The sequence below is a fragment of the Anopheles funestus genome, chromosome 2RL (assembly GCF_943734845.2).
Source record: "Anopheles funestus chromosome 2RL, idAnoFuneDA-416_04, whole genome shotgun sequence".
NCBI classification, from domain to species: Eukaryota; Metazoa; Arthropoda; class Insecta; order Diptera; family Culicidae; genus Anopheles; species Anopheles funestus.
In genome coordinates, this window is record NC_064598.1 from 7794780 (window position 1) to 7820335 (window position 25556).

Genomic DNA, 25556 nt, shown 5'->3' on the forward strand with positions numbered 1-25556 from the left:
GGGAGTTTTCATATTTGTTACTAGATGCGCCACTCCACCGTTGAACATTGAGGGGTTTTGAGAAGAAATCGTGGAACAAGTGGATCACGTGTACTATTAGCTACGCAATGAACAAACGCAATAGAGACAACATTTTTGGGATCATCCGTCGCTACCATCGCATCGAACGAAGCCAAACGCAACGAGGTTCGAATCAAAACAGTATTTGCAGCCAAATCTCATAAATAACGCCGTCAAGGAAATGTGAACGATGTACGGTACGGAGCACAAATTCCTGACCGACTTATGTCGGCTAGTGCCATCAGGCCAAAAAGGGCATCCGGTGGAAAGGAAAATATGAAACATACAGCAGAATGTGCAATGAATGTCTGGTTTGGTATGAGAGATACTTTGGAGGTATTTTGCGGTTTGTTTGTGTTGTGTTTGTACATATGTCCAAGTTCTTTTTCGGGGTTAGCTTCGTGCGGGAAAAAGTGATCATTTCGGAATGCTATTACTAGAATTTGAAAAGCAATAAATTTCCAAAAATAATACAGTTAGCTATTTGTTACATCTGGTCAACGTATAATTCAATTATGTAAAGCAACAACGCCGGAAACATTTATTGGATTAAGGCCAGAAATGATTAAATCAGCTCTTTCGTATTAATATGGATGATGTACAGAAGAGTGGGTCACTTAGAACAGAACCGTTACAAATTCATTCTTGTAGAACCTTACAACGTTTTGTGTGTAAGTAACAGCAGCATTGGACCATCTTTGTTTATACGTCATACTTCATTTCTCCCACTTTCAGATCATTCAGCACATCGTCAGTACGTCAGCAAAACGTTCCAAGACGGTCCATAAAGTCAGACGCACGGAGCGTGTGGATTTCCTCGGAAATGGTGACCGGTAACTCGGACGTGCGCCCAGAACGATGCTGCCAATTCTCACCTGGGCCTACCTGCGTCATCTTGCCGTCCAGTACCATGCGGAACCACAGGAGCCGTTCGGTGGCGTGCAGCATATCTCAGCAACACCTCCAGTCGGTGTGGAACATGTCGCACACGGCTACAATTGTAGTTCCATGTCGACACTTACTCCCGTCAGCAACGCTTCGAATAAGAGCCACGAATTTGGCCTGCTCCACATAGATCGTGCAATTGGCCCAACATTCACACCACACGGTTGTCAGTCAAGGTTAGACGCTCGGTGGATCATCCCAAGCGATACGAACGGCACGTTCCGACCGCCCGTGCCGTTACATCAGCCGGTCGTGGCCAACGGTGGAGGAAACGCTTACCAGTCGAGTATGCATTTCCGGGAGCAGGTGAACACGTACGGTATCTCCAGCAGTACTCAGATCTCAGCATTGCCACTTCCGCTGGTCCACAGCTCGGGAGACACCAGGGATCCGACTGATACTCACACGCTACGCGGTATCCCGGGCGTCGGAACCGGCCTTGGATCGGTAGGATCATTCGTTGCCGTGAACGATGTCATTGGCATGAACATTACACCGGCATTATCGCAGGTAAGATCGAAAGATGTGCCACATCTTGACAACATCCGTCTCAAACCGTCACTGCAAAATGGAAATCGTAAAATTTTACAGGTTCTTTTAGCGCCTCCCGCGACTAGTGCGGGCTCCGGTGCGTCCATCATAGCGGCCGTGAATGGGGTAGCCGATGACAACGGGACGCGTGGCGAGGAAATAAATTCCTTTTACTTTTATGAGGTAAGTTTTGTTTTTGTCGCTGCTTGGTTCATTCAATTGCGTTACGGTAATTTTTTTTGGATGCAGAAGAAAACCAATCCTTACTTCGTCATGCATCCTGCGCCCCCACGCGCGGTGTCCGCTGTGAAGGTGTGAGAGTGGCATGGCACACAGGGTAATAAAAGTATATGAGTGCATTAGTGACTAAGTTGGCGAGGATTTCTCGAGTGCCAATCGTGTGGAATAAAAAAAAACGAATGTGGGGAAGGACGTCACATTACCGTTGTCTTGGTATTGATGAGATGGAGCAGCTTTTATGAAGTCATCAACGGTTCTTCTTATCGCAAAAGCGAAACTTTCACGCGGATAAACGGACATTCGCAGGTTTTGCCGAAAATGAAGGCAAAGGTATAAAAGTTCTCACAAATGGCCTGTGCATTACGTGTGCCATAAAGATCAAAGACGGACCGAGACGCAAATTGGTAGTCTGCGGATGAGAAATCACTGCACAAAATTGTTGTCCAACATTTTTGTATTTCAATCCCCTCTCTCAAGCCAAAACATCATTTGATTATGATCTCGTATCCGAACCGCATAACAATTTGTGTTGTATGCTTCGGTATGATGAAAATTTTTGTCGCATTCTTACGCTAGGACTCATGCGACCTGTGACAATTGGCTGACCAAACACACCGCAACAAAAATTTTGAACCGCATTCGGACGGCGGTTGGCACATTCCCTCTGTTGGTGTGTTGATATTGTAGGTCCTAATTTTCCGCCGCTCACCGTGGTGGGAAAGCATTTTCGCATTATCGGCATTATCATTGACCCACCTAGCTGGCGGGCAGAAGCTCAAGAAGAAGAACGTGCCACCGTTCTGCGCTGAATTGATTTTGTCTAGACGGAATAATTTATAGAGATTGTGTTCGATTCGTCGTGAGGTAATGGCGAAAGACAGGAGAAACGATGATTCGAAGCGTTCCGTTGCGTTAGAATTCGTCCGCTCCCGAGACATTCGGCACGTTTCTGGTTTGTGATGAGGAATGTTTTTTGACCGGGAACATTTCTCATTGGATGTGTTTTCGAGCGAACAGTAGAATCTTGGCAGAGCACAGATGCGTAATGAAAGCGTGTAACATTGTGGAATGTTTATAAGAAAAGAATAGCGTACAAGATTTACATGATATAAGATCATTCTTTGCAAACTATTCTATGAAATTAGACTATAAATTACTGCAGGATAAGTTACTTTCATTCTGGTGTATAAATCATTTTGCTTTATTGTAATTGAAACATGTTTTGATAAACGATAATTGTCGTCTATCATGTTTTAGTTGATCTTAAATTAAATTCTCCGAGCAACTTAACTTGGAAATTATGGTGAGTAATAAAAGTACGGTGGCGATTTTTAATGATCAACATAAAGTTAAAACAAATAAGTAGCCTTCCGCATATTTTGCACTATAATCCGACAATGTGGAGGTAAATTGCTTACTATCATTTTCTTTGTTTTACGAATCGCAACTAGGTTTCTAATATTGCCTGCACGAAAGCAAATGGATTTGGTTATCGGAACGTTTAATAGCTCAAAACGGTGGCTTCTCCTTCGTTACCTTACGCACTAAATAGCAAAGAAGAAACAATAACCCGCATAGAGTTCCAGCAATCCATAAAACTTCAACCACTACGCATTCAATAAGTCTCCAAGACTTTCGATCCATGCCGACCGCCAACAAAATGGCCTCCGAGCTGGCGCCAGTGTACGCCGGAACCATTTCGGTTAAACACCCAAAAACCGGAAAAATAACACTTTGGGCCCCCCAAAGATGGAGGAGGTTGCTCATCGCACTTGGAAAAGCGATTAGTTATCGAAAAAGCGTGTGACGATTGGGTTCCGGTCCTGAGTGTGCTGGTGGTGGTGAAAATTTATAGCTCCCCATAACTTTTGTCCGCTTTTTTCCCTAACATTTGTGGTAGGTTGTGGCGCGTGTGAAGTGCGTTGACAATTGAGAACTGTATATCGTCTGGGAACTAACCCTAAAAAGCACCCAGCGGTGTTGTGGATGTCATAAAAAGCGTTCTATTTAACCTAGTTTTGGTCGTGGTTTCCGACGCACGGAAACGGAAACGATCGGGCACCCCGAAAGCAACAGCTAGAAGCAATTAAAATTGCTTATCAAATGGTTGGAATGTGAAGTGGTTTTTGGCGATAGAACACCCACCCCCGGAAGTCACCCTACATGGCCGTATAGAGGGTGCTGTACGGGTTTGCTTCCCAATCGACCATTATCGCGAGGTCAGTGAAGAAGCGGACACACACAAATACTTTTTCCTAGAACAGTGCACAGGAGATCAAAAGCTGCACCATTCAGTAGATCCACTCTTTGCTCTGTTTCGCTACACAGGACCTCCTGTCCTGTCCAAACCCTTAATTTACGAACTGAGATTTTAAATGGAGTTTCCATGGGTGGGTCATACAGGAAGTGGAAATACGAATTGCAATCTAGTTACCGTGCGTCTGTCGGTGATCTGAAAGCTGGTACCCATCAACGAGGAAAGCGTCGGCCGGATGCAGAAAACAATTAACTGGACGCTATGTTTCATAGCTTTTTTTTCGGGATTAAATCACGTAAAGGCAATTTTTCAACACGAGCGGTTGTTTTGTTGCTCACTATTCAGAACGTTTACGAAGTGTCTGAAGCGAATATCGTATGTACGTCGGCAGGGAGTCATTTGTTTCGATAGCGTGTACTGCGCATTTCATGTCTAGCTTGGTGTACATAGATAGAGGTTAAATTATATGTCTAAAAATAGTTTAAAATTAGCAAAGAGTGCTGCAAATATTTCTAAAAGTATACTAAATGTTAAAAGAACTATCAAACCACAAAATTTTAATACAAACAATAAACATTTTTTTGTAAGAAAAACATAAAATTCGACCTAAAATATTTCCAAAAAGGTTATTGCCCTCATAGCAATTCAGTTGGGATGGAATTTATTTTTCTTCTTCATCAAATTCTACCTTCGTGTCAATCAACCGGAAACCGTACTTTCCAGCATTTATCTGCAAACCGACATTAAGACTTCATAAAAGACAGTACCGTTCGTAAGCGGTTTCCGGTGCTCGGTTCTGCCGTCGGTTCTAAATTTGCACACATTCGGTTCGAGCAGGCTCAAGATCTCATTGAAATTCATCGAGAATCGGATGGTATTAAATTGTTAACCGGTAGCACACGCACTCCTTTACCTTTATTTCTCGACTACTTCTAAGCGATGGTACGCTCAGACGAAAGAAGGTTAGCAGAACATCAGAACACCAAATCAAACCGTTCTGTTGGATGATGACGATGGCTACAGGGTGAGTGTCGCAAGACGTTTCACATTTACAGTGTTCTTGGGTTTCATTTCGTGTGGAACGCTTCCCAAGTGGCTCTTGTTTTGGAAGACACTTCGGTTTTTGGAGGAGAAAGGTAAATGAAGCAATTTGCATGCGTTTTGGAACGTCTTGGATTTGTGTGCGTGCGTGCCGAAACGGTGACGAAAGATTGCATCATCGGATTCGCTTATCGTGATGCAGTAGAATCGTACGAAAAATATGCATAATGAAGAACAGAGAGTTGAGTAGTACTGGTAAAAATATGAAAAGGAAAATACTTAATGGTTAGAACAAAAAAACGTTGTTTAACTTTTAATTGTGATCACAACATTGCATGAAGACATCACGTTAAAAGTAGCATAATAAATAATTAAAGGCAACAATCTTTCACTATCACCATTCTCAAGTTCCTGGCATTGATGAGAATTAAATCGTTTAAATTAATAACTCAAGACAAGGCACAAAGGAATCCCCGTTTTGGATGAAGCAAGACAATGGTTTGATGATCGCTGGTATCATCCAGATAAACTAGAATTACCACCCGGATTATACGCAACTCTTCCAACGTGTGCCACAGTCACCTTTGAGGTTGTATCGGTTTTATCGGATAATAAGTTTAGTACACTTTGCACTCATCTTGAGGCCGACTCTTTCCCACAACGGCTTCATGTCATGCACCTGTTTCGAAGGACTTATTCCGGAATATCTCATAATGCTTCGATTCCAGGAATTAATTCCAGGGCGGGTTTATAAATACGATTATCGAGAATAGTTGAAGTACGTCCATATTACGAGAGTAGTGTTTCCACATGAAACGATCACTGTGTAGGTGATAAGAAAATAATTAAACATTGCCGACCGGTTGTGTTAAGGCGTTGCGCTTTTAATGAAGTATGTACACGATGAAGAGCTTTAACAACATAATCTAACATTACGTACAAGTTGGTTACAGCAAACCCGCTCGATCTGAAGAGTTCATCGATACAGCTTTAGTTTAGGTACTGAGAATAGCCAAGGATGCCCCGGGGTGGAAGATTATGATGTTCGGTTGTTGAAAAATAAACAAATTCATTCGTTGAGTTTGATTCCTTTGGCATTGTAGAACAAAGTACATTAAATAGAAGTTGAAATATCTTGTTATTTTGAGTAAGTTTTTGCCATCATATGACGTCTTATAGAAATGTTATTCTTACCTCCTCAAGAATTAAAATAAAGCGCCATAATGAAGAAAATCTTTGATTGGAAAACTTATCACGTGTAAACGCCATTTTCTGCTGATACATTCACATAACGTTAGAAGTGTGTTGACTTTTGCATTCCTTACACGAAATGGCATCGTTTATATCTGTCGCTGTCTCGTTCCATCTATCGCTATTCAATTACCTGCAGGCGACCGATTACATTACTTATGACACGTGTTACATATGCAGATCGAGTACGACATGTACACGCACGATCGCTGCCGGGATTGTATACAGCCGGAAGGTAAGAAAGTGCGTTCGGTTGAAAGAAACTCATCTCACGCTTCGTCAAGGAAGTCTGTAAGTCTGTTATGTTCGAGTACTCTCATGTTCAACTCTTTCTTTTCCATCCTTCCAACCTGCCGCTGTCACACACTCCAGCTAGTGCGATTTTATAGATTCTGAAGGGTTTCGCTTTCGCATCTCATCTGTATGGAAACGATGCCTTCTTACCTTCCGCAATGCCAACTCAGAATGGGAGCAGATGCTATAATGCTGCAGGGAATTAGCATAACCCATCCACACGGTACACTAATCGTATGTGACGTGCCACCGAGTATCGGGCGGGGATGGGCGGTTGACTGCTAGCTTTGGCCCGGTGGTGGTGAGGATGCGCCTCGATCGATTTCATGCTTGTTGGCGATTATTTTAACATTTATCTTGATTTGAACGGCAGCAACTCTCGCCTTGGGTGGTGTGTTGCCTCCAACCACCCAACGAGAGTCATCATTGCTTCTGACACCTCGAGAACCGGATTTTACGAGCCGTCTGTGATGGTACATGGGGTATGCATTTAAGAAGCAGTTCCACCATCCAAACGATTATATGCATGGTGGAGCGATAATTTGTTGGGACAGAAAAACGAGCAGCAGTTTGTTCGATTTACGACGATGCTCCATTTGGGACTGTTTTTGGGTGGGAGGTTTATTTACAATGGGGCGTGTAGCAGCACTAGAGAAATTGATGTCCCATATCTTACAAGACCCGCAGAAAGTCCTTTCAGGCATGGCTTTCGACACCGAACAAAGCACACGTCCGTAACATTGCTTGCAGATTTGCTGACGCTCTGTAATTGGGAGGCAGGGGTTTGATTTCTGAAACCGATTTACGCCTGCTGGTATGCAAATACGAGAAATGTACTTTAGTTGTGTCTTGTTCTGGTTTTGGCACCAATGTTTGCCACTTCTCAAACTTTACTTTGACAGTTAACACCGAGTTCTGCGTCATATAGTAGTGTGTCAGTTTGGGTGTTTGAGATTAAGATTGTCATAAAGTGAGCTTTAAGATTTTTTTGTCTTAGAATATCCTTGATTCCAAAAGTTTAATAAACACTAATTCAATTCGGTTTGGTTTGTTTGTTGAATTTCCGTTGAGAAAGTCGTCCTATAATTTTTCCAAAGGAAATTTATAGCCTTAACCCATTTTTATACCTAGAAAGATGTATTATTTTAATTATTATATGCAGATAATTTTCAACTACTTCATCGGCTATGTTCGTGGTTCAATTCCACCCTGGTCGTGTCTTCGTCCGATCGTGCAGTTAGCAATCACACAGGTATGCGGGAAATAGTTATGTTCGTTGTGTCTGATTTATCTAGAAACATTTTTTAAAGCAATTCCACGAGCCTGTTCAAAAATGTGCTTATGATCACATACGCGACGCCATCCTCTGGCAGATGATGGCATTCATCAAAACAGCAAAAACTTGTTCAATTATCCCGGCGCAATTAAGGCCGGTGCCACGAATGCAATGCAATCACTGGAGAGCCTTCGGATGGTTTGTAAGAAATCTTCCTGCCTTATCGTATCGCTCGCTGGGTCTTAAACGTGAACTGTTTAAAGGAAAAACAAATATAAAGCTACATTGAGGATGAAGAAAATCAACAACCCAACAACCATTGGAATGAAATGATATCGGCGTATGGCATCTGCTCGTCGAGGCACGGATGTCGACGTTCGTCTTTGAAGTTTATTGATTTGTGATCATTATCGTGAAGAATTCAGAGCCACCCGTTCGTACTTTAACTTCTCCCCGGTTCTCGAACCCATCCCCGGTAGAGGAAGCTAATTAACTAATCTGTTGAACACTTCATTATTTTCGACTCACACACCCTGTGTTCATGATCATGAGTGTGCCTTCGAAGGTGATCCGGAGGATGTGGAGCAAAAAACAAAAAATGTGTACACCGGATAAAAAATGATCCTCGATCTTTAAGCGCCTGCAATTGCACCCGTGGTGTATGTTATTTTTTCCATAAGTATACTGCTGAATGCAGAGTCAATCGTTCGTTTATTTTTGCACCAATCTCCGTCGAACTGAATGCTGCACACCGAGAATATAACAAGAAAAAAGAAATAAGAAAAAAAGTTACATTTCTCCAACCATCCGCACTGAACTGATGGACGAGCGAAGCATTTAACCTGGGTGCATTAAATTCCAACCATGGCAGCAGTAGAAAAAAAAGCAATCGAAACGAATGAGAACGAGCAAGAAATAACGCAGCAAGTTCTTCGCGACGCCTTCAATCGCCCAGCAAACGGTACGAATTGAATTCATTTATGAGGAAGATGACTCTTTGGTGCGCTAAACAGAAACTCCTCGATCGGGCATCCGTTCCATTGCTTCATGTAGGGCTGCACTGGGTGTTTGGCATTGTGCGTGTGTGTGGGTTTTTTTTTGTTCCACCAACCCATCCTGTCCCTTCGATGTGGCTTTTTGAAGCCGTAATTGCAAACCGGCTTCGGGTATCACTCTCTGTTTTTGCCATTTCAATCGATTCCGTCGTTTTGTGGTGGAAGATCGAATGCCTTCAGCTCGGCTTCTTCTTTCCAGCTCCAGCGGGCAAGGTATGGGTTACTTGCGTTTTGATACATTGATACGTGTTAATTATTATTCTTGCGGTTAACGGTGGTGCAGAAGATGGTGAGGCGTGCGATGGGAAGAATCCTGCCGTAGCGACTGCATCGCAGTTATGCGTTTTCAATTGAACGTGAGGAATCGCGGCTAGGCGTCAATAGACTAGGCTGTCCGATTTAGATCAATTATTTTTACCACGTTTTTTTACAATTTTTTCAATTGTGAGTTAGATCGAATGATAGAAGATCCTTTTTGATTCGAGAAGCGTTATTTTGATGCAGGAATAAAAATTGCTGGAAAGGTATTGTTCAACAATGTGATTGATTTATGAATCACCATATCGGGCTCCAATATCCAAGAATCGTTCCAATAAAAGAATTTATCCGTTTTACGAGAGTAAACATAAAGTTATTAGAAAAAAAATCATATCAAAAATAAATTATTTGGGGCGGCTCGGTGGTGCATGTGATAAACGGCGCCCGTCCACACGGCAGGACTGGGTTAAAATCCCATCCGGACCGTTCCCCCGTAGCAAGGACTGACTATCCTGCTTCGTGGTAAAATAAGTCTTGATACGGCTAGGCCGTGCTAATCGAGCAAAAAAAAAAAAAAATAAAAATAAAAATAAATTATTTATTTATTAAATTACATCTATAATATTTGAACAACAAAAAGCTCCAATCGTACATACATTTTACTCTCGTAACAAAAGCTTTGATTATGGATTGATTACATTTGAAATCAACTAAAAAAGTGACAGAGTGGCATAAAACGTTGACCATACAGGTAGTAAGCTGGCAATCTCTTGAAAAGAAATAATTCAAGTACGTTTGCTGCATCCCGGATAAGCTCACCCTGTAAATAGGGTGTGAAAAATGCTGTGGGAAAGAGCTAATTATTGACATAATTAGAAGGCTCTCTGTGCCGCAGTGAATTAATGCCTACGGGTGCAATCGCACCAACGTGAGAATGTGCCGTACGACGTTCTTTGGCGAAGTTGTTTCACGTCACACCTGAATGTTGCTGAATGCTCTTTCCTTTGGTGGACACACCGTACAGATGCTGTGTGGTGTGGTTTCGCAATGCTATATAGCAAGCTTAACTATCACACTTGCCCAGAAAGTGTGTACCCCGTCCGGAATTGGTACAGCTTGTCCCAGCATCATCATCATCATCAACAGGTCGATATTCAATCTGCCATCATGCGAGTCATCCTTATCCTCGCAGATCCTTGTGCTCGATTACGTATTCCGTAGGGCAAACACAGTTTAACGTAGTACCCATTGTGTGGAAGCACACAGCGCAATTCCCACCCGAACGGTGGACGATGGCAAACCGGGGCAGTGTGTACGATGGGAGCGTCTTTTTCATGAATATTTCAAGCTGCATGCGTTCGTCAGATTGACACTTGCAACATGTTTGCTTACTCGTTCGGACGGCTCAACGAAGGTGATGCGACAGAATTCCGTCCTTTAGCGCTCTGCTAATGGGATGAATTCCGGGCCGTTCGTCGAAGCGGTTGCACTACCGCTTGCCGAACGTGTGCTAATGTTTAATAAATGAGCTGTAACATGGGAGCTGGATGGGCCGGGCAGCATAAATGGGGAAAGCTGCATATGCATTTTTCGTGGTCAGGGACGTGATCGGATACGATGCGAATCACTGCACTAACTAGCGAATTATCGAGAGCAGCAGTAACGATGACGTGCCGCATCATTTGTGGGTACACTTGGTACAAATTAGCGGTAACTGGTTGGCTGGTAGTGGTTTTAAAAGTGGCGTTTTAAAAACTATAAATAGATTATGTGATATTATTATATGAGTAGTAAATTGAATGGGCCGTTCTTATTCTCTATTCCCTGATTGAGAAAGAAGCAATTTGCGCCGTGTTTGAGTGTATCTATTGCATTTGGTCAGTGATATTTACGGTGGTTCGTTTGCAGTAAAATATTTAATCCATTCACCATTCGTGGCTCATCATCGATGCAGTAAATCATGATACATAACCCATACAATGGACTTGGGTTACGATGAGAGGATTGGAAGGATGTGCGTTAATTATCTGACACGTTGCAGCATGTACCGAAACCTTCAACCACCGCCGACGGTGCGGTAAGTGTCCCCACGACTGGCAGTGTAAGCCGTTCTGGATAACTCTCATCTCACCGGACTGCATAATGTGGTCGTTTTACAACTGCTGTTGTAGCTCGTTAGTTCGGATTAGTGAATGAATGCGTTGCTGGAGGTTCATTAAAATTGGCACTTTGAGCTTAGAGCTGGTGGTTTATTCTGGGAGCACTTGAAAATTCGTTAAGCGGTGAACATTGAACCAACCTCATTCATGTCCGTTGCGTCATTGGCAGCAATTGTTTGAAGACAATAAGCGAGATGTAGCAAATACTATTTTGTAATGGAAATTGCATAATTTTAGGCGTTTTTTTTAAAATTTGGTGCCAATTTACGGTTGAGCTATAACTAGCTAACTTTGGACTAAAACTTACCAAAACTACTTTATGAGGCACGGTAAAAAAGATATTGAAAATAATATCCAATTAAGGGGAAACAATCGCTAGTCCTCATCAAAGAAAAATAAACTTGCGCCGTATAATTTTTGCTATTAAATTTCTATTAAACTGACCTTTTTTTTGGTGAGAAACCATTTAAAGCTGCATCGCGAACGATATATGCATACTATTAATTAAACCGACACCTTAGTAATTGACTCACTAACTTTAGTCACACTTATAAGCATGTTCGTGTAACAACTGTTGTTGTGCGTACTACGAACAGGGCAGACATAGTTTCCAAATACACGTGTTTCGCCAACAAACCGGCAACCCGGCAACCCGGCAGTAGGTAGGTGAATGATCAACGGAAAGTTTCCCACCGGTATCAATTACGAACGGGAAGCTTTTCCACCAGCTAAGGTTTCGCTAACATCTTTTTGCACGAAACAATGAGGAAAAAGCCATCATTTCCGTTCCACCAACACCTGGTACTTTGGGCAGTGCTAGATGAGTGCTGGAGTGCGAGAAGTCCTTTTCCGTTGTTATGAAACCCGCCCGTGGTTTCCTTGGTGTGGTTTTTGGAGAATCCGAACGGTTTCCAGAAGAACACCGTCACGTTGTTTGCCGGCTGTGCAGAATTTGCGGGAAGCTGTACAGCTGGTTTTGTATTTCGATGCTCACGTGGATATGGTTGATTTTCCGCTATATTACACAACAAAATACAAGTCGATTTGTTCATGTGGTCAGAGTGAATAAGCTATACATTGGAATGAAAGCTTGAAGGTGAAGATCGAAATTGTTGAAGGGTAAAAAAATGTGTTTAATTCTGTATTTTTTTCTGTTATTGGCAATCGATCCTGGACAACAATTGGTACCTTAATTTGACAGAAAAATAGTTAAATAAGTGATAAAACTATCATGATTTAAATCTAGAGAAGCTTTCAACCCCAGATGACAGAATACAATGTTACAATTATATAGTTCAACAAATTAAAGCCACCCCTACGTGAATCGGTCATTGGTACCGATCGGTAAATGGACTAGTTTGACAGCAACCCTAATTGCACACGGCATTGCGATTTAATATCGTGTTCGGTCGCGTGCCAATTGGATCACGTTTTTTTTTTAAACGATCTGCTTCTTGCCACCGTACAACAACAAACTGCCGGTCGGAACTGTAGACGCATCCACTTAATGGTGGTCCTTACGAGCGGATCAAATTAGCGCAGAATATGGATTCCGATGCGATTTGATGAAATGATTACTGGATGGAGTTGTGGATCAGTTTTCCTTGCGCACTAAATAGTTGCACGTATCGCCCGTGAAACGTCAATCAGTTATGATTTTACTTTGCTGGCTAATGCTCCTCGGCCAAGTAGTTGATAACTCCATCGAAGGAAGTTTTAATTAGTACGACATTGTTTCAGCACGGTTCGTTTCAAGTTCATTAGGGAGTAGAGACGATTGTTTTTGAGTCCGATGGCTGGGAAAATCAACCGATGGTTAAACTGAGCGTAATAATAGTCCAGAAATGGAGTACAATAATCAGAGCAGCAAAGTGGAATGGTGTCAGGTATGTTGCGTTGATTAGCTTTGGTAACAATTTCATTTCGATTTTAAAGATTCTGAATTGAATGAATGAATTAAATGATTGATATTAGCTGTGATTGTTATTTTGTTAGCAACAATGATTTGTTCAACAAATAAATTTCAAATTTCTAGTGCAAAAGTTTTAATTCAAACTTTTGCTTTAAATGTTTTGAAGCAAACATAATACATTGTATTCACTCAATTTAAAGCAGTGAAAGAGGATTGAGATTTTGACAAATTGATTTAACAACATCTACCCAAGAAACTGTCCCTCTGCTGATCAGACACAATTCAAACTGTTGAAGAAAGCTGCTAAGAACAGTTGCAAACTTTTTCATCTGCCTTTGTCATCTTCACAAACACGTGATCATACAATGGTGGCCAGCTCACATCCACATGATCGTAAATCGAACCATACTAGTAGTCTTGTGTACCGATTAGGACTGCCCAAAAGATGAAACACTTTGATAGTTTGTTCACGGAAACCATTCCCAGCCAAACGGCGCACTACGAACCGATCGGTCATGCGATAAAAATCCCTCTTTACAACGATCAGCCACAATAAATCACCTCCATTTGCTTTCGTAGCCTAACGACGTTGTTCTACGACTTCATACCTTTCTTTGTGCTCGTTTTTTGTTGTTGTTTGTTCGACGTCGAATGTAAGCTTCCGGACAGTGTACAACGGCCAGGTAGCGATGGAAAGGCATACGGCATACAAATTATATCTCAATCAGCATTCGTAACTCCTTTTTCGGAGAAAAAAAACGGTGCCGGTACGGTACGGCGGACCAAGTCGGCGTAATGATGTACTGCCGGTTTGAATAGCTGCTGACTACGCACGGTGTGCGCTTTGCCGGGGATCTGTACGACCCGTAGATCGTAGATATGTTCGTTCGTCTAGCAAACTGGCAGCTTCGAGCTACCACTTTGCCAGTTTTGGACCGTGTTCTGAACCACAAAACAAAAGCCACAAGTTTCATGTGTCTTTGCACAGTCCCACGTCCTGTTCGACCGACTAGCTTCCTTGTAACTGAAACCATCGTCGTAGTGCGTCGATCAAGTTTAACCAACCACCAAGTTCGGCCCAAGCCCGATCGCGATATCATCCCGGCTGCAACCCGGCAAACGATAAATAAACCTCCCGCAGTGTGGTGTTTGCGGTTACTTCGTTGCAGCGTACCCATTTGCGGACGGCTTCCCAAAGGTCCCTGTGGTGCGCGTTTTGCAACACCCGAGATTTTCCGGGCCTGGGCAGCACCCTGATGGCTTCCAAAAAGGAAGCAGCAACCGACCCGTGTCGGTAAGGAAACGGGTGGGGGATGTGTGTGTGTGGTGATTCTTAAAATTAAGACGTATATAGCAGCATCAGAAGAAAGAGTCCAGTTATTTCTTTTGCAGAATACCTCCGAAGATGTCCATCACGGAGAATGCACTGGTTGAAGAGATATCGTTTGAAGTTGTAGTCATCGACATTGACTTCTGGTGATGGTTTGATGGTTGTATCGTTCAGAGTTTCAGTTCTGCAAACTGACCCAGTAAGTTGTCCATCGCTTGTGGGGCTTTGCTTGAAATGTTGACCATCTAATTACCCGCACCTGTAGACGACATCTCGCAATGGCTGTGGGCTATTGCAATTTAATTAATTGTGAATAATTTCTACAACGGTAGAAATGCCCGGTAGACTGCCTTCTGGAATCGGCGTTGACGTTTGGCTTTCTCACTGTTCCTGCGCCACTGTTGTACCTTTTGCAGGAGAATAATTCCTCTAATTCCCGGGGAATTTTGTTGGGCACCGTTACACTACCCAGTCAAAGACGGTTTGCCGCATTTGCTTGAATGCGTATTCAACGTTTCACCAAACGAAGGTTGAAGGAACTGTTTCTTCAGCGAAACAGTGAATAGTTTGCTTTGCTCTTGCTGTGTCGCTTTCACTATTCCCCCAAGGGAACTGGACGGATGCTGTGGAGGTGCTGTGGAGGTAACTCCCGGATGCCATTTTAGAACGTGCAGTACACTCAGGCTGTTCATGTTCCCAAACGGTGGTATTGGGTTTGGGCCGTACAAGACGCACAATATGCATGATGTAAAGTTGTGCTGGATATGAAAATACCTTGCCACTCGATTATGCACGGTTCGTCAACGATGGTGAAAGAATGCACATTGGCAGCATTCATGCAGCTACTGGAGCATTAAAAATGTGTGTGTCGGAATTTGGCCGCAATCGAAGTGCTAGGGATGAATGTGTTGAAACAGAATCACAAATAACTTTGCGGGAGGTAAGTACCGATTTAAGGGACTTCTTTATTCAGGAGAATCGGAGCTAAAAATAGACCGCAGCTCGTCTACATTGGGTGTTTGTTAAATGTTGGGTGGAAATACCCGAATAAAACTCGTAACATCCGACGTCACACATCGGAAACAGGTTTGAAAATTCATTTCTACTGAAACGGTACCTTACCTACATTTAATCATCTTTTGACATTTTAATAATTGAACAAAACGTGTGGGCCCCGCTGACATTGACATGAGTGCAGAGTGAAGCCGTTTATAATTGTCCAGTCAGAAGCCATTATGACTAAAACCGAAGCACCCGGGCAAATCGGTGAACATCAATCACGTGAACAGGAATTGCGGGGAGTAGTAGTCTGGGAACGCGTTCCAAACTTTCGCCACATGACGAGCGAGATGATAAAGTACATAATTTGGCAACCATAATTATTGTTTCACCTTACACAATTGGGTAGCCGCAACGGGTTTTGCGCGGTAGAGAACGTGTTGAAAGAAAGAAAATTGTATAATGAACCGCCCATGCCACGGGTGAATGCAAGCAGCGAGCGCATTAATTTGACAGTTACATTGTTTAATCACGCACCGCCACGTGAGTGGAATGTCAACCGTTGTGCGTGACGTCAGATTAAAACAAGCGGCGATGATGGGAATGAATTAAAGCTATTAAAATCAGCAGGATTACTATCGCAACAGATATTTGTTTGCGCACATGAGAACAAGAGGAAGAAAGATAAAAAAACGCTCGTCAAACAGCTAGAAACCATACAGCAATTTGAACTAATTTTAGTAGCTGTTTAAACTCGTATCAAAAGCTTCTTGAAGGGTTGTTTACTTTGCTCTTTATTTATCACTACGGGGGTGTGACGCAATTGCGGTGGGCCGCGCCGTATCTCTAACAGCACGCTTTAAGAGGTCACAGTGCGTATGATCGGGTGCGTTATTAGGTCGCAACAAATGGCGTTAGTTGACCCGATAGAACAACGCCTTCGTGGCGCAATCGGTTAGCGCGTTCGGCTGTTAACCGAAAGGTTGGTGGTTCGAGTCCACCCGGGGGCGGCGATATTTTTTTTAATTAATAAAATAACAACACACGTGGTGAAACTGATGTTATTCTGTAAGGTTGTGTTGCGTAATTTATGTAATTTAAATTCTCTCCCTTTGCTAAATTATTTCTTTCAACTCTTACATTTTCCCGGGCATAACATTTCCAAGAAAATCTATTCTTATGTTTATGGCCCTTATTCAAATGTGCTTAACATGTGAGCATTTATGAAAGCAATTCTCGGCTTTTGATTTCCTTCAACTCATTTCCGACATGTCAGCAGCAAACGAGTTAGAACATTTCTCTTAAAATATTGTAGTCGCTTTACATGAAGAAAGACCTCTGAAAGTTTAAAAAAAAATAAAAATATCGTAGCTTATCAAAAATTATCAACACCTTTTTAGATTGCATTATCCATCAATCGATATTACCATTTTCAATCATTTACTGCATGAAACATTCCACGCAGTATGTTTTTTTCCTTTCAAACAGTTCATTCACCATTGTCCCAATTTCGCCGTATGTATCCTTCAACAGACGGCCGAAGTGATCCCTTTTCAAGAACCCAGACTTAGCCATTCCAACGAATACACTTCCAGACATAAAAAAAACGCGTGTGCGTTGGTTGGTTGATGCTGGCGATGCTTGTGGAACCAATTTATTATTATCGTACACCAGCGAAACTAACGCCAGACGCACTAATTAGCCAGCGTGGTTAAGGGCGCTACTAAAGCGTTGCTCTCGCAAGACGATTTTCCAATGTGTCCGGCGACAGCAGCCGGATGGTTCCGTCCTACACGTTGAACCACCTTCAATTTCTTAAAGCTACCCATCCACTAACTTTTAATACCATTTTCATAAATTTTGCCCCTAACTAAGCGGTGGGTGGTGGTGGTTGGTAAGACAGTAGCTGTGGCTTTTACAGGCCGGAACTTAAATTGCATCACTTTCAATTACACTGATTAAACTTTTCCTTCGGAAGAATGTTTTCGTGCAGCATACCAGCGTAAGAGTTTTAAGCGACATGATGAGAGAAGAGTTTGTAAGCAAGAATAAGTTTGCTCTTATACAAAGGATACCGGATACAAAGCATAGTCTACTATCGTTTTGGGGTTCGTTTAGAAAGGAAAAACAATATTTATTGTAATTTTGTATTTATTTTTTCTAAGGTGATATAACATGCGGATAGAAGAAGAAACTCTTCGAGTGAATATTTTGACGGAGGACATAGCATAAAGTTCCTTCACATTCGATACAAATATTCACCTCCTACTCATACACCCACTCAATGAAAAACTCATCAAATTTTCCGTAAAAGCTTTTGGCTTTGGGCGAATGAATGTTAATCCTTTCTGTGCGTGTCTACGGGAACTGTAATGAGAGAGCATGAGAAGTCATGTAGACTGCCGAGGAAATCGATGAAACATGAGTTATAATTAATACAGTTTCGTACATAATAAACAATGTTTAATGTAAACATTAACACAAATGATTGCGTGGTACAAAAACGGTTTCTTCGAAAGCTTAAGCTAAACTTTCCTTTCATCTAGTACAGATCTTGCTGTATTTGGAAATCCCTGAAGCACCTTTTACTCTTTAATACGATACACGTGCATGCTATTGATATGTTGATAATGGATTTTTTTGTGAATTGTTTTTTTAAATTAATCTATGTTATACCTCGTAACAGGATGAATTATGTGTCCTAAAATACGAAAAAATACTAAATCAAATAAAAACTTAACTGTGGAAAAAATATTAATATATTTCAACAGGTTGCATACTTTTAGGGGTTAAGATGTAGAACGACGAAAAAATACTAAATCAAATTAAAACTTAACTGTGGAAAAAATAATAATATATTTCAACAGGTTGCATACTTTTAGGGGTTAAGATGTAGAACAACGTCTTATGCTGTTTTTCATTTTGAACACATTTGAAGGAAAACGAACGAGTTAAACAGTAATTTAAAGCTTCTTTTCTATCAGTTTTCTTTCTAACTCTACTTTTCTCTCCCTTTTTTGCAGACTGAACAGTTCGCTTTTCTGTGGGTACTGTTTACCGTGATCGTGCTGGGCAATTCGGCCGTGCTAGTGACGCTGATGCTTAACAGAACTCGCAAATCGCGAATGAATTTCTTCATCAAACAGCTTGCAATCGCTGGTAAGTACAATACTGAATTACCATATGAATATCAATGAGAGAAATGCGAAAAACAATAGCGCTTGATAACGCATTCGAAGTAATTCATAACGATGAAATGAACGAACCAAAACAAATAATAACACTTCACTTTGAAAATGGAAATTTAATAATAGTGAAAAATTAATTTTTCATCTACTTTTAAAAATAATTAAGAGTTCAATTTTTCCGCCGAGATAGTACTTGGCAGGTGCTTGAAAATGGAAATGAATTTATTTATTGAATCCTTTTATCGTTCGCTGTGATTCATACACTCGCACACTGTTTGGAGAGACGGTGTAAAGTCCGTTGAAGTATGAAGTGTTTGTGGCACACTTTTTTTAAAAGAGAAAACAAGTTAACAAGTGCTGCTAATATTACCGGTCACTAACATTTTTCATGTTTACTTTGTGCGTTTGGTTGTAAAATTCCGTTCTTTCTACCCTGCTTACATCGTAATGGGTGGGATTACACGTTGCGGAACGAGCCTCAAGAAAAGACTTAAATGGTTTTCTGGAGATGGTTCGATCTTCAATAAACCCCATAATCCGTTTCTTTCGCCCTTTTCCCCCAATCAGCCGAAAATTTAGCACAAAATTCGCCATCCTTGCGTCAGCATTTAATGTCGAACCCCCAAAATATCGAACGGAAAACAAAAAACCAAGAAAGAAAATCGCTTTAAATCGTAAAAGGACAACAAACTGTTCAAGTGCACTAAAGCGACGCACCAACGGTTTCGACCGGGAATCGGGTTTTATTCTACGCTGCGTTCGTTAGCAATTCGTTCACCCGGTTCGGAATCGGAAAGTTTTCCCCATAAAAGTGGCCCCCAATGACAGAATGGTTGGTGGACTACAACAAGAGATGGGAAGGGGGGGGGGGGGGGGAAGAAATTGCGAGGAAGCATTACGTACCGCCAACCAGACAAACGGGAAGGAAAATATGATACCAGCCAAAAAATCGAGCGCCATTCAAGCATATCTACTTTAAACGACTCCCTTTATGCGATTTGATGTGGGTGATTTGATGCACAATTCCACCCACGGCCGCACTTGCCAGTCCTGCCAGGATTTTCTCTCCTACAGTGCACACTTCCGGTACCACTCCACACCACCGGGCGGAAACGAGGTCAAACTTTTGTCATTCTACAAGTTGAATCATCTTTCACGTTATGTGTCTTTGCCACCGCAACCCGGCGGTCACCATTCGGAGGCGGACCTGTTCTGTACCATCCTCCAAAAAATGGTCGTAAAGATGGGAGATACATTCGCTCTTGCACACACACGCACAGCAATCATCAATCCCGTAAACACCGTACCCACACGACGATGAATATAAATTATGTGTCCTTGTTTCGGTGAAACGAGTCCGCCCAAAAGCGGGATCCATCCCTGTGTGTGTCGTTTTTGGGGGGACGCTGCAAAACTGCTGTTGTTTGTTTGCTTTCGCTTCATTTAATGTCCTTATGGTGGTTCGGTTCGGGATGTGATTTTACTGTGTCGCTGGGTTGTGAAACGGGATAACAACAATACGCGGAACTAGGAATATCCTGCCATGTACGAACACCGAGCGCACTGCACATGAGTGTGGGTTTGTTTCTCGCTAGGAAGCACGGTTTCTTGGAATATGCAAAACTGTAGTAAATGTAATGGAATCGATGCGAGATCAAAGTGGGAAAAAAGGACACAAGGACAATCGGAGCATATCCGCTGAAGATGTACAGAGTGTTCGCTTCGTCCTTCGCTTTAATGTCCACTGAACACTGGAGCTGTGAGTGTCATTTCTGCTGCGGATTATTGGACACCTCCAAGGCATCGAGATCCTGAGAATCAGACATCGATTTTCCATCTGCTCAACTAAAATTAAGTTCCTCTTTTTTCCAATCTCTTGCCCGTGGACATTCCCATTCTTCGGTGACCTTGTTTTTCATTCATCGCTAACGAGCAGATGGTGTTCCATATTTTATGCAAACAATAAGTAATTAAAGATACTTAGACCGCTAATGGAAATAGCATCAACGAGTACAATCGGAGCATGAAGGGTCCTTTTTTTCCTAAGGACATGTATCTATTATTATGTGATAATGTGTCTGCAAGTACCCTAACGAGTTTATAGGACTGAAATAACTTCATTGATAATTGAAGAATTCATTGAAGGATTCTTCCCTCGATTATACTTGTTGTTCTATATTTAGGTTCTGTGTTTAATCACTGTAATGACTTGTGTAGTGGTACCTTTCGTAGTAATTATAGATCTAAGGACACTCAGTACAGTTCCTTCAATGGGTTGAAATAATCGATTGAAGTCTATGGGGCCATAGAGCTCATTGCGACGGACAAAATGACCTTTTGAAGAAAGAACTTCGTCTAGCAATAGGTAGAGCAATCATCAAATGACTATTACTATTAAAAGCGAAGATCTAAGTATTCTTTCATCTAGTTGATCATCCAATAACAATCATGCAAACCCTATCCAGTTACTCGTTTTGTCAACTGGCAAACGGTGTTCTCATTTTAAATTATATTTTTCCCTTTTTTACTAACGAATGGTTCAACGGTATGTGTACCACTGTCCGTAACCTCTTTCGCACATCGAGACATGGCGAAGGAAAACTTCTATTCAATTACAAGTTTCTATAACTTACAGCATAAAAAGTAATACATTACGTCGGGGTTATACGGTGACCGAAGGCAGTTGAGTTTGACCTATGTTTTCCTACCCAGCAAGGAGGGAACAAAAAGAAAAATGTTCCTACACTTCCGCATGACGAACGACTTGTTCTGGGTCGTGTTCTATGAGTGCTCATAAATTTCGATCAGATTTATACGACGCTCGGTGCCATTACTATTTATCGCGATTTGTGTACGGTAAGTAATGAGGCGGAATTTACTGCTGGACCAAACTTCCGGCAGTAGTAAAAGCGTGTAATCAACCACAGTAGAAACGATAATGGGTCAGTAAGGTAAAGCAGTTAGTTTGTGGAAGAAAGTTGTACAAGTTTCTATGAGCAATTTGATGGAGGAGAGAAAGCTTTTCTTATAGACGATCGAAAACTGACTACTGGAACATTTTTTTTCTCCTGTATAATTGTCTTCAGCAAATTATGTTAAATACAAAGACATACACTTAAACTTTTGCTCAAGAACAGCAGAAAAACTTGTCTTGGGAAATTGGTTACTCATAACATATTCCGAATGAATAATATTTATTTGTAGTAGGATATTAGTTTTGTTAGACGCCAGAAGGTAGACAATTTTTAATGTTGCATGAAGTGGTATTTTGATTTGCTGATGGCATACATTTAGGCTCTTTAATATCTTAAACAGTCTCAAGCTAAATGACGTTAAAGGAAATATTGCACCATACTAGAAGTGTATTATCACTCTTTCATACAGTGTTTATATTAATTTATTACCTCGTAAAATTATATCTCATTTAATGTGTGTAATTTTTTATCTTTTATTTAATTCTACTTCTCCCTCTGCAACAGATCTCTGCGTTGGATTGCTAAGTGTACTGACGGACATCATCTGGCGCATCACAGTCGTATGGCGAGCAGGGAATGCCGCCTGTAAAGCGATACGTTTCGTCCAGGTTTGTGTAACGTACGCCTCCACGTACGTCCTAGTAGCGCTCAGCATTGACCGCTACGATGCCATAACACACCCGATGAACTTTTCCGGATGCTGTAAGTTAAACACCAGCAACTGCATTGGCTTCCTGCCCTGTTCGGTTGGGATGGGGTTTGTTAAATTGTTCTTCTTTTTGGTTACAGGGAGCCGTGCCCGGAAGCTGGTGGCTGCCGCCTGGAGTTTCAGTATCCTTTTCTCCCTACCGATAACGTACTTTTACGAGGAGCGACTAATACAGGGTTAGTTCGGGCCGGTATCGGTGAGTTTTTGTGGTGCGAGCCGTACACAAACTGTTTGTTGCGCTGTTGCTTTGCAGGTAAAATGCAGTGCTGGATCGATCTGGTTGAGGCGTGGCGATGGCAACTCTACATGTGCTGGGTGTCGGGTTCACTGTTCGTCATACCGGCGTTAATCATTTCCGCCTGTTACGCTATCATCGTACGAACGATCTGGGCAAAGGGTACCATTCTGGGACCGATCGGTAAGCATTTTAAAATGTTAAAAAATGATTGATAAGCTAATATTTTCTACATCATTGCAGATCGAACGCACAACGGTATGGCCGATCTGGCAACACGGCGGGCAAGCTCACGAGGTATCATACCTCGGGCCAAGGTGAAGACGGTCAAGATGACGATCGTCATTGTGATCGTGTTCGTGCTGTGCTGGTCACCGTACATCATCTTCGATCTGCTGCAGGTATTTGGGCAGATACCGGCAACCCAAACCAATGTGGCCATTGCCACTTTCATCCAAAGTCTTGCGCCGCTCAATTCAGCGGCCAATCCACTCATCTACTGTCTCTTCTCAACGCAAGTGTGCCGTATGATTAAGTGAGTATTGTTGAGTAACCATTTATATGCAAAGAACAATATTTTTCAATAATTTAAACAATATCTCAACACATGTAAATTTGATTTCACTGTTGTTGGAAGCAGTTGTCTTCAATCAAGACATTCTCCATAGGGAAGTAGTACTTCTAATCCTCTTCTTCTAAAGAGGGGCAATGTGTTTTTAATTTTACACATATCCAGATCCAGATGCACCGCTTGTGCTGTAAAAATTGATCCATTGCCTCGTTTCGAAATGAGGTCAAAACGGTTCTCGTGATTGGATTGCTTCATCTAGCCGGTGCTTACTTTACGAGCGTCATAATTCCGCACACTGGGCGGGTTTATTGATTTACGGTCGTAAATTTGCAATCGTTTTGCACGATTTCTTCACGTTCATCTCAACGGACGTCATCTGTCGGAATCGTTCGAAGCAGAAAATTTGTCATTTTCGCAATTAGTACATACTAAAAACTTTGTTTAGGAGAACTAAGACGAACACGAATTAAACCTTTTGCACATCATCTCCGTTTGCACTTATTTAATGAATCCGTTTTGATTGTTTCTTTGTAGGAGACTGCCACCGTTCCGATGGTTATGGTCGACAAAGTGGTGCTGCAAACCGCACGATTCCGGCACACTACCACTCGGCAATGGGACGACGGTAAACGGTGCGGCACACGGGCGGTTCCACAACCACAACAGTAGCGATTCGATGCGAACGCTCACCACGTCACTGACCGTGTCCCGGAGGTCCTGTTTGCGACCTGCCCGCGTAGTCATTGTGGAACGACCGAAAACGGAACTCGCCATGTCGGAGGTGTAGACGTTTGCGAGCTGCTCTGGTTGGTGGCAAAATTAGCTGATGCGTTGAAGCAGACAACGTCACCAGACTAACGAACGAAATGCATCCTGTGGGTGTACAAAGAGACTTAATAGACACAACGTAAGAATGTGAAATGTGAAGGGGAAAATGTTGCAAAAGAAAAACAAAACCCCGAAGAGGCTTCGGTCTGAAACAACAGCAAGCACACTATCCATCCATTCATGTAACAAGTAAGCTTTTTCCGATGTGCTTAGCACACCGTGAAAGCGTAAAAGTCAACGATCGTTTGCTCTAAGAAGAACTTTTTACTTTGTTCACGATGCGTAAATAAACTCAGACCCCAGTGCAGTGGTTTGTTCCATGGCATCATCCTTTGTTGCATGTTCATACATTATCTACAAACGACATAAAAGAAGCAGACGCAAATGAAACTAAACATAAGTAGCTTGAAAAAAAGGAAAACTAAACACAATAATCCCAACTGACAAAATTCAGCAAGAAGTAGAATTTGTAATGCGCATTGCATTACGTTAGGCGTTTTTACATGACGTGATATAAGTTTTGTAAATATACGCAAGAAAAAACATTATGCTTGATGCTTTTTCCGTTTCGTCAGCTTGTTTGCTCCTAACTTAACAAGGCATGCCCAACGGGGACTAACGATTCCTGACGCTTTCCACATGGTCAATGACACCATGTGCTAAGCGGTTTCATTAATACGAACCCTTCTCATGTCACTGTCCGTGGAAAAATCGTTACAAATGAAACGATTAGACAGCCTCACAAAAAGGGGAAGACTGTTGTCACCCACAAAAGTAAAAGAAGAGCCCAGCATAATGTGAAACAATCCGTCGAAGAATGTGGTTAGGACCCTGGCTGGAACGTAAAGACCGTATAGATTAATGTATACCCATTATCGTCAAAGTATGTCCGTATGTATGTGTGCGTGCGTATGTATGTTTTCGTGGGTGAGTGAATGTTATGTAAATGTTGACCATCCTCCGATCCGTCAGAGAGAAAGAACGGTAAGAAAGCCGTCGGAAGAAATCTTGGCAAGATACACGATAAATGAAAAGAAGGATAAGCAAAATGAAAGGAAAAGGGTTTAACTGTTTCCCCTCCGAATGCTCGAACGAAGGCGTAGTAAGTATGTACGGCCTACGAATTTCTCCCTGTGGTAGGTGAAACAGACAAAAGGCACAAACAAAATAAAGAGAACTGATGCTCATGGTTTCTGCGGATCGAATTGCATGTAAATAGCTTTCAACTAACGTTCTAAGAAGTGTAATTCCAAATCTAACCATCGGATCCATCGTCCCAATGATAGAAAACCGTCGATGTCGTTTGATCGGTACCGCAGAGAAGAACCACAAAAATACTCACTACACCCAACCAACCAACAAACCGACCAGCATCCGGCTCGAATTGCACACAACCATTCGGCGTTTAAAACAAATATATGTATAGGAAAGAAAAGCGCCAA

General features: G+C 42.0%; 1 protein-coding gene and 1 non-coding gene across 2 annotated transcripts; both read left to right on the top strand.

The window, feature by feature from the left end:
* LOC125765256 (cardioacceleratory peptide receptor) lies at positions 1 to 24444 on the top strand. Its single transcript, XM_049430187.1, has 8 exons — positions 1 to 1515; positions 1597 to 1719; positions 18632 to 18767; positions 22276 to 22473; positions 22561 to 22656; positions 22734 to 22898; positions 22959 to 23250; positions 23821 to 24444. Exons 1-8 carry the CDS (start codon positions 919 to 921, stop codon positions 24071 to 24073), a joined length of 1860 nt encoding a protein of 619 aa, XP_049286144.1. The 5' UTR covers positions 1 to 918; the 3' UTR covers positions 24074 to 24444.
* Positions 16545 to 16618, top strand: Trnan-guu (transfer RNA asparagine (anticodon GUU)). The gene has a single exon. It is a non-coding gene; the product is annotated as a tRNA-Asn (tRNA).
* Positions 24445 to 25556: the final 1112 nt, after the last annotated feature.